General features: G+C 43.6%; 1 protein-coding gene across 1 annotated transcript in view; it reads right to left on the reverse strand.

The window, feature by feature from the left end:
* Positions 1 to 4,334: 4,334 nt before the first annotated feature.
* abcc6b.2 (ATP-binding cassette, sub-family C (CFTR/MRP), member 6b, tandem duplicate 2) overlaps positions 4,335 to 10,312 on the reverse strand; it is a 63,246-nt gene continuing 57,268 nt past the window's right edge. Inside the window, exons 27-31 of the mRNA XM_055897411.1 lie at positions 9,926 to 10,072; positions 9,273 to 9,431; positions 8,458 to 8,624; positions 7,932 to 8,126; positions 4,335 to 6,125 (exon numbers count right to left, since the gene is read on the reverse strand). Coding sequence (XP_055753386.1) covers positions 6,017 to 6,125; positions 7,932 to 8,126; positions 8,458 to 8,624; positions 9,273 to 9,431; positions 9,926 to 10,072 — 777 coding nt within the window. The 3' untranslated portion in view covers positions 4,335 to 6,016. The remainder of the gene's footprint in view (positions 6,126 to 7,931; positions 8,127 to 8,457; positions 8,625 to 9,272; positions 9,432 to 9,925; positions 10,073 to 10,312) is intronic.

The raw sequence follows: 10,312 nt of genomic DNA on the forward strand, positions 1-10,312 counted from the left end.
ACAACAGGTGTTTTACTGAGAACACATTCCCCTTAACAACAGGTGTTTTATTGAGAACACACATTCCCCTTAACAACAGGTGTTTTACTGAGAACACATTCCCCTTAACAACAGGTGTTTTACTGAGAACACACATTCCCATTAACAACAGGTGTTTTATTGAGAACACACATTCCCATTAACAACAGTTGTTTTATTGAGAACACACATTCCCCTTAACAACAGGTGTTTTATTGAGAACACACATTCCCCTTAACAACAGGTGTTTTATTGAGAACACATTCCCCTTAACAACAGGTGTTTTATTGAGAACACACATTCCCCTTAACAACAGGTGTTTAACTGAGAACACACATTCCCCTTAACAACAGGTGTTTTACTGAGAACACACATTCCCCTTAACAACAGGTGTTTTATTGAGAACACACATTCCCCTTAACAACAGGTGTTTTACTGAGAACACATTCCCCTTAACAACAGGTGTTTTACTGAGAACACACATTCCCCTTAACAACAGGTGTTTTACTGAGAACACACATTCCCCTTAACAACAGGTTTTTTATTGAGAACACACATTCCCCTTAACAACAGGTGTTTAACTGAGAACACACATTCCCATTAACAACAGGTGTTTTATTGAGAACACACATTCCCCTTAACAACAGGTGTTTTACTGAGAACACACATTCCCCTTAACAACAGGTGTTTAACTGAGAACACACATTCCCCTTAACAACAGGTGTTTAACTGAGAACACACATTCCCATTAACAACAGGTGTTTTACTGAGAACACACATTCCCCTTAACAACAGGTGTTTTACTGAGAACACACATTCCCCTTAACAACAGGTGTTTTATTGAGAACACACATTCCCCTTAACAACAGGTGTTTTACTGAGAACACACATTCCCCTTAACAACAGGTGTTTTATTGAGAACACACATTCCCCTTAACAACAGGTGTTTTACTGAGAACACATTCCCCTTAACAACAGGTGTTTTACTGAGAACACACATTCCCATTAACAACAGGTGTTTTATTGAGAACACACATTCCCATTAACAACAGGTGTTTTATTGAGAACACACATTCACCTTAACAACAGGGGTTTTACTGAGAACACATTCCCCTTAACAACAGGTGTTTTACGGAGAACACATTCCCCTTAACAACAGTTGTTATACTGAGAACACATTCCCCTTAACAACAGGTGTTTTATTGAGAACACACATTCCCCTTAACAACAAGTGTTTTATTGAGAACACATTCCCCTTAACAACAGGTGTTTTATTGAGAACACACATTCCCCTTAACAACAAGTGTTTTATTGAGAACACACATTCCCATTAACAACAGGTGTTTTATTGAGAACACACATTCACCTTAACAACAGGTGTTTTACTGAGAACACACATGCCCATTAACAACAGGTGTTTTATTGAGAACACACATTCCCCTTAACAACAGGTGTTTTATTGAGAACACACATTCCCCTTAACAACAGGTGTTTTATTGAGAACACATTCCCCTTAACAACAGGTGTTTTATTGAGAACACACATTCCCCTTAACAACAGGTGTTTTACTGAGAACACATTCCCCTTAACAACAGGTGTTTTATTGAGAACACACATTCCCCTTAACAACAGGTGTTTAACTGAGAACACACATTCCCATTAACAACAAGTGTTTTATTGAGAACACACATTCCCCTTAACAACAGGTGTTTTACTGAGAACACATTTTCCCCTTAACAACAGGTGTTTTATTGAGAACACACATTCCCCTTAACAACAGGTTTTTTATTGAGAACACACATTCCCCTTAACAACAGGTGTTTAACTGAGAACACACATTCCCATTAACAACAGGTGTTTTATTGAGAACACACATTCCCCTTAACAACAGGTGATTTACTGAGAACACACATTCCCCTTAACAACAGGTGTTTTATTGAGAACACACATTCCCCTTAACAACAGGTGTTTTACTGAGAACACACATTCCCCTTAACAACAGGTGTTTTATTGAGAACACACATTTCCTTTAACAACAGGTGTTTTATTGAGAACACACATTCCCCTTAAAAACAGGTGTTTTATTGAGAACACACATTCCCTTTAACAACAGGTGTTTTATTGAGAACACACATTCCCCTTAACAACAGGTGATTTATTGAGAACACACATTCCCCTTAACAACAGGTGATTTATTGAGAACACAAATTCCCTTTAACAACAGGTGTTTTACTGAGAACATATTCCCCTTAACAACCCTCAGATTCAGGTTATAGCAAGGATCTTATTGAAAACATTTACTTAATGACGGAATTCAGTAAACTATTTGGTTATTCCATAACTATTTTTGTACTAATCTGTACACAATCTCTTTAGGTGTCACAAACATGTACAGTACATAGTTTGGAATTGGACCCAGTTCACACAACCTGTCTGCATTTTGAGATGATAATATATTTTGATCTTGTTTAAGTCTCTGGTTTAGTTTATTGTTGTGTCTGATTGGTGACCAGTCTAGTAACTCCTTTAACACCTCTAACAGGTCTGATTGGTGACCAGTCTAGTAACCCCTTTAACACCTCTAACAGGTCTGATTGGTGACCAGTCTAGTAACTCCTTTAACACCTCTAACAGGTCTGATTGGTGACCAGTCTAGTAACTCCTTTAACACCTCTAACAGGTCTGATTGGTGACCATTCTAGTAACTCCTTTAGCACCTCTAACAGGTCTGATTGGTGACCAGTCTAGTAACTCCTTTAGCACCTCTAACAGGTCTGATTGGTGACCAGTCTAGTAACTCCTTTAGCACCTCTAACAGGTCTGATTGGTGACCAGTCTAGTAACTCCTTTAGCACCTCTAACAGGTCTGATTGGTGACCAGTCTAGTAACTCCTTTAGCACCTCTAACAGGTCTGATTGGTGACCAGTCTAGTAACTCCTTTAGCACCTCTAACAGGTCTGATTGGTGACCAGTCTAGTAACCCCTTTAGCACCTCTAACAGGTCTGATTGGTGACCAGTCTAGTAACTCCTTTAACACCTCTAACAGGTCTGATTGGTGACCAGTCTAGTAACTCCTTTATCACCTCTAACAGGTCTGATTGGTGACTAGTCTAGTAACTCCTTTAACACCTCTAACAGGTCTGATTGGTGACCAGTCTAGTAACCCCTTTAACACCTCTAACAGGTCTGATTGGTGACCAGTCTAGTAACTCCTTTATCACCTCTAACAGGTCTGATTGGTGACCAGTCTAGTAACTCCTTTAACACCTCTAACAGGTCTGATTGGTGACCAGTCTAGTAACCCCTTTAACACCTCTAACAGGTCTGATTGGTGACCAGTCTAGTAACTCCTTTATCACCTCTAACAGGTCTGATTGGTGACCAGTCTAGTAACTCCTTTAACACCTCTAACAGGTCTGATTGGTGACCAGTCTAGTAACTCCTTTAGCACCTCTAACAGGTCTGATTGGTGACCAGTCTAGTAACTCCTTTAACACCTCTAACAGGTCTGATTGGTGACCAGTCTAGTAACTCCTTTATCACCTCTAACAGGTCTGATTGGTGACCAGTCTAGTAACTCCTTTAACACCTCTAACAGGTCTGATTGGTGACCAGTCTAGTAACCCCTTTAACACCTCTAACAGGTCTGATTGGTGACCAGTCTAGTAACCCCTTTAACACCTCTAACAGGTCTGATTGGTGACCAGTCTAGGAACTCCTTTAACACCTCTAACAGGTCTGATTGGTGACCAGTCTAGTAACTCCTTTAGCACCTCTAACAGGTTTGATTGGTGACCAGTCTAGTAACCCCTTTAACACCTCTAACAGGTCTGATTGGTGACCAGTCTAGTAACTCCTTTAGCACCTCTAACAGGTCTGATTGGTGACCAGTCTAGTAACTCCTTTAGCACCTCTAACAGGTCTGATTGGTGACCAGTCTAGTAACTCCTTTAGCACCTCTAACAGGTCTGATTGGTGACCAGTCTAGTAACCCCTTTAACACCACTAACAGGTCTGATTGGTGACCAGTCTAGTAACCCCTTTAACACCACTAACAGGTCTGATTGGTGACCAGTCTAGTAACTCCTTTACCACCTCTAACAGGTCTGATTGGTGACCAGTCTAGTAACCCCTTTATCACCTCTAACAGGTCTATTTGGTGACCAGTCTAGTAACTCCTTTATCACCTCTAACAGGTCTGATTGGTGACCAGTCTAGGAACTCCTTTACCACCTCTAACAGGTCTGATTGGTGACCAGTCTAGGAACTCCTTTATCACCTCCAACAGGTCTGATTGGTGACCAGTCTAGAAGCACCTTCAGGACCATTTAAGGTGTGTGTGTGTTGCATATTGCTTTTTGTGTGTGTGTTGTGTTTTGTGTGTGTGTTTTGTGTGTGTGTTGCGTGTTGCATTTTGTGTGTGTGTTGCATATTGCTTTTTGTTGGTGTGTTGTGTTTTGTGTGTGTGTTTTGTGTGTGTGTTGGGTGTTGCATTTTGTGTGTATATTGCATATTGCTTTTTGTGTGTGTTTTGTGTGTGTGTTTTGTGTGTGTGTTGCATGTTGCATTTTGTGTGTATTTTGCATATTGCTTTTTGTGTGTGTTGTGTTTTGTGTGTGTGTTTTGTGTGTGTGTTGCGTGTTGCATTTTGTGTGTATGTTGCATATTGCTTTTTGTGTGTGTGTTGTGTTTTGTGTGTGTGTTTTGTGTGTGTGTTGCGTGTTGCATTTTGTGTGTGTGTTGCATATTGCTTTTTGTGTGTGTGTTGTGTTTTGTGTGTGTGTTTTGTGTGTGTGTTGCGTGTTGCATTTTGTGTGTATGTTGCATATTGCTTTTTGTGTGTGTGTTGTGTTTTGTGTGTGTGTTTTGTGTGTGTGTTTTGTGTGTGTGTTTTGTGTGTGTGTTGCGTGTAGCATTTTGTGTGTGTGTTGCATATTGCTTTTTGTGTGTGTGTTTTGTGTGTGTGTTGCGTGTTGCATTTTGTGTGTATGTTGCATATTGCTTTTTGTGTGTGTGTTGTGTTTTGTGTGTGTGTTTTGTGTGTGTGTTTTGTGTGTGTGTTGCGTGTTGCATTTTGTGTGTGTGTTACATATTGCTTTTTGTGTGTGTTGTGTTTTTTGTGTGTGTGTTGCGTGTTGCATTTTGTGTGTGTGTTGCATATTGCTTTTTGTTTGTGTGTTGTGTTTTGTGTGTGTGTTTTGTGTGTGTGTTGCGTGTTGCATTTTGTGTGTATGTTGCATATTGCTTTTTGTGTGTGTGTTGTGTTTTGTGTGTGTGTTTTGTGTGTGTGTTGCGTGTTGCATTTTGTGTGTGTGTTGCATATTGCTTTTTGTGTGTGTGTTTTGTGTGTGTGTTTTGTGTGTGTGTTTTGTGTTGCATTTTGTGTGTATGTTGCATGCTGTATATGTGCACATGTGTGTTGCTGATAATTTGCTTCCTGGCTGAGTGTCTGTTTATCAAGCGCCCCTCTCATTCATAAGTCCCTCCATCTTCTCCTCCTCTTCTCCTCGTGCATCCGTCACATGATACTGCCTCATCACAAGGCCATGAGAGGTCAGTAGCGTCCTATGATGTCATATCCTGTCCCAGTAGTTCAAAGTCAAAAAGCTTAATGTCCAACGAAGGGTTACACAAAGTAAATGTCCCAAATGGCACCCTATTCCCTACACAGTGCACTACTTTTGACCAGGACCCATAATTCGGCTGCCATTTGGGATGCAAACAGACAGCCTCAAACACAATCCGATCCCCACATCAGCCCTACGTCATTCTCATCCCTCTTCTGTCTTCAAGCTTCACTCCTCATATCCTTTCACAAAATATATTTTTTTAAATGAAAGGAGTTTTATTTCTGCAGCTCTTTGTCTTTAGTAGAGTATTTACTCCCCTGGTGTCTCTGGCCGTTTGATCACTTCTGGCCCCTCCAGCCCTGGTGGTGGGGAAGGGGTGACGTGGCTGGGTTTACCCGATTCAGGAGCCTCCTGGCTTGGGAGGGCTCAGACCAGGCCAGCCTCCCTACACATCAGGTAGAACTGACCTCTCTCTGAGATGAGGTTGGAGGGAGAGTCCATCTCTGTGATCAGACCTCGGTCCATCACTATCACCCTGCAGAGAGGGAGAGGGGGGGAGAGAGAGAAAGAGGTTGATGTAGAGGGAGAAGTAGAGGGAGAGAGAGGGAGGAAGGGAAAGAGAGTTAGAGAGAGGGAGAGAGGGAGAGAGGGAGGGAGAGGGAGAGAGAAGTAGAGAGAGAGACCAGTCACTCTGATGTGTGTATGTGTGTGTGTATGTATGTATATATATATATATATATACACTGAGTGTACAAAACATTATGAACACATGCTCTTTCCATGACAGGCTGACCAGGTGAATCCAGGTGAGAGCTATGATCCCTCATTGATGTCACCTGTTAAATCCACTTCAATCAGTGTAGATGAAGGGGAGGAGACAGGTTAAAGAAGGAATTTTAAGCCTTGAGACAATTGAGACATGGATTGTGTATGTGTTGCCATTCAGAGGGTGAATGGGCAAGACAAAAGATTTAAGTGACTTTGAACAGGGTATGGTACTAGGTGCCAGGAGCACCGGTTTGTGTCAAGAACTGCAACGCTGCAGGGTTTTTCACGCTCAACAGTTTCTGTGTGTATCAAGAATGGTCCACCACCCAAAGGACATCCAGACAACTGGACACCACTGTGAGAAGTATTGGGCCAATATAGGCCAGCATCCATGTGGAACCCTTTCAACACCTTGTAGAGTCCATGTCCCGACCAATTGAGGCTGTTCTGATGGCAAAGGGGATTCAACTCAATATTAGAGAAGTGTTCCTAATGTTTTGTACAGTCAGTGTATAGAAGTGTATATTACCTGGTGTAGTCCATGATAGTATTGAGTCTGTGTATATATTACCTGGTGTAGTCCATGATAGTATTGAGTCTGTGTATATATTACCTGGTGTAGTCCATGGTAGTATTGACTCTGTGTAAATATTACCTGGTGTAGTCCATGATAGTATTGAGTCTGTGTATATATTACCTGGTGTAGTCCATGGTAGTATTGACTCTGTGTATATATTACCTGGTGTAGTCCATGATAGTATTGAGTCTGTGTATATATTACCTGGTGTAGTCCATGATAGTATTGAGCCTGTGTGTATATTACCTGGTGTAGTCTATGATAGTATTGAGTCTGTGTATATATTACCTGGTGTAGTCCATGATGGTACTGAGTCTGTGTATATATTACCTGGTGTAGTCCATGATAGTACTGAGAGTCTATATATTACCTGGTGTAGTCCATGATAGTATTGAGAGTCTATATATTACCTGGTGTAGTCCATGATAGTATTGAGTCTGTGTATATATTACCTGGTGTAGTCCATGATAGTATTGACTCTGTGTATATATTACCTGGTGTAGTCCATGATAGTATTGAGTCTGTGTGTATATTACCTGGTGTAGTCCATGATAGTATTGAGTCTGTGTATATATTACCTGGTGTAGTCCATGATAGTACTGAGTGTCTATATATTACCTGGTGTAGTCCATGATAGTATTGAGTCTGTGTGTATATTACCTGGTGTAGTCCATGATAGTATTGAGTCTGTGTGTATATTACCTGGTGTAGTCCATGATAGTATTGAGTCTGTGTATATATTACCTGGTGTAGTCCATGATAGTATTGAGTCTGTGTGTATATTACCTGGTGTAGTCCATGATAGTACTGAGTCTGTGTATATATTACCTGGTGTAGTCCATGATAGTATTGAGTCTGTGTGTATATTACCTGGTGTAGTCCATGATAGTATTGAGTCTGTGTATATATTACCTGGTGTAGTCCATGATAGTATTGAGTCTGTGTATATATTACCTGGTGTAGTCCATGATAGTATTGAGTCTGTGTATATATTACCTGGTGTAGTCCATGATAGTATTGAGTCTGTGTGCGATGGTCAGGACAGTGCAGTCATCAAACTGGGTTCTGATGGTGGACTGGATCAGGTTGTCTGTCTCCAGGTCCACAGCAGCCGTGGCCTCATCCAGAACCAGGATCTTCGTCTTCCTCAGGAGGGCTCGGGCCAGACACACCAGCTGGCGCTGACCCAGACTGGAGAGAGGAGAGATGTTTATAAAAGAGGAGAGAGATTATGTTAATGAGAGAGAGGGATGATGTTAATGAGAGAGAGAGAGGGATGATGTTAATGAGAGAGAGAGAGAGAGAGAGAGAGAGAGAGAGAGAGAGAGAGAGAGAGAGAGAGAGAGAGAGAGAGAGAGAGAGAGAGAGAGAGAGAGAGAGAGGAGAAAGTTAAGATGAGAAGGAGAGAGGGATGAGAGAGAGAGAGGACCAGATGACATCACAAGGAGGAATCAGGGGGGGGGGGGAGAAAGAGAGTAACAGATATAGGAAAGTTAAATAGAGGGATACAGGGTTTGTGTACCTGAGGTTCTCTCCCCCCTCTGAACACTCGTGGTTGAGTTTGTCCGGCAGGCCCGACACAAAGCTCTTGAGATGGGAGAGCTCCAGGGCTCTCCACACCTCCTCATCAGAGTAGCCATCGAAGGGGTCCAGATTCATCCTCAGAGACCCAGAGAACAGCACTGGGTCCTGGAGGGGGGAGGGAGGAGAGAGGGAAAGGGGGAGAAGAGAGAGAGGGGTGAGGGAGGGAGAGAGGGAGAGCCATGAGAGAGGGGGGAGGGAGGAGAGAGGGAAAGGGGAAGGGAGAGAGAGGGGGGAGGGAGGGAGGGGGGGGCATGAGAGAGGGGTGAGAGAGGGAGGGGGAGAGCCATGAGAGAGAGGGAGGAGAGAGGGAAAGGGGGAAGGGAGAGAGAGGGGGAAGGGAGAGAGAGGGGGGAGGGAGGAAGGGAGAGAGAGGGGGGAGGGAGGAGAGAGGGAAAGGGGGAAGGGAGAGAGAGGGGTGAGGGAGAGAGAGGGGGAAGGGAGAGAGAGGGGGGAGGGAGAGAGAGGGGGGAGGGAGGGAGGAGAGAGGGAAAGGGGGAAGGGAGAGAGAGGGGTGAGGGAGAGAGAGGGAAAGGGGGAAGGGAGAGAGAGGGGGGAGGGAGGAGAGAGGGAAAGGGGGCAGGGAGAGAGAGGGGGAAGGGAGAGAGAGGGGGGAGGGAGAGAGAGGGAGAGAGAGAGAACATTGCCATGCATACCATAATTACCTCCATGTTAGAGGACATCTCAGAGGCTTGCAGTAAGTGTTTTTACCTGTGGTGTGTGTGTGTGCTTATTATATGTGTGTGTGTGTGTTACCTGTGGTATGATGGTGATCCTGGAGCGTAGCTCGTGCAGTCCGATCTGAGCGATGTTTATCCCGTCTATATAGATCTCTCCCTTCGCTGCTTCCAGAATCCGGAATATTCCCAATGCCAGGGACGACTTCCCTGCTCCAGTCCTGCCCACTATCCCAACCTGGAGAGATGAGGGAGGAGGGGGAGGGAGAGAGAGGAGGGAGAGAGAGAAGGAGAGAGTGGGAGGGAGGGGAGGAGAGAGAGTTTAGAAAGAATGAAACCTAACATTATCTCACCATAACACCATAAAACAGAGGATGCTTCCCAAAGGACCTGGTCAAAAGTAGTGCACTATTTAGGGAATAGGGTGCTCTGGTAAACCAGTATATCTAACCCCACCTGATCTCTCTCCTGTCCAGTCCTATACCCTCCATTATCTCCCTATAACACAGTATCTCTAACCCCTACCTTATCTCTCTCCTGTCCAGTCCTATATCCTCCATTATCACCCTATAACACAGTATCTCTAACCCCTACCTTATCTCTCTCCTGTCCAGTCCTATATCCTCCATTATCTCCCTATAACACAGTATCTCTAACCCCTACCTTATCTCTCTCCTGTCCAGTCCTATATCCTCCATTATCACCCTATAACACAGTATCTCTAACCCCTACCTTCTCTTTCTCCTGAATGCTGAGGGAAATTCCTTTCAGGGCCCAGTCCAGTCCTTTACGGTACTGCAGTCCGTATTCCTCTAGTTCTATGGTACCGTGGGTGGGCCAGGCCAGGGGGAGCATGCTGCCTTCTATGGTCCATGGCGCCTGGGCAGGGGAGGAGGGAGAGGAGGGGGACAGGTGATGGCATCCATAGAATTACATATTAGAACACTGGATCTCTGTGATGGCATCCATAGAATTACATATTAGAACACTGGATCTCTGTTATGGCATCCATAGAATTACATATTAGAACACTGGATCTCTGTGATGGCATCCATAGAATTACATATTAGAACACTGGATCTCTGTGATGGCATCCATAGAATTACATATTAGAACACT

This window comes from Salvelinus fontinalis, chromosome 2 (assembly GCF_029448725.1).
Source record: "Salvelinus fontinalis isolate EN_2023a chromosome 2, ASM2944872v1, whole genome shotgun sequence".
NCBI lineage: Eukaryota > Metazoa > Chordata > Actinopteri > Salmoniformes > Salmonidae > Salvelinus > Salvelinus fontinalis.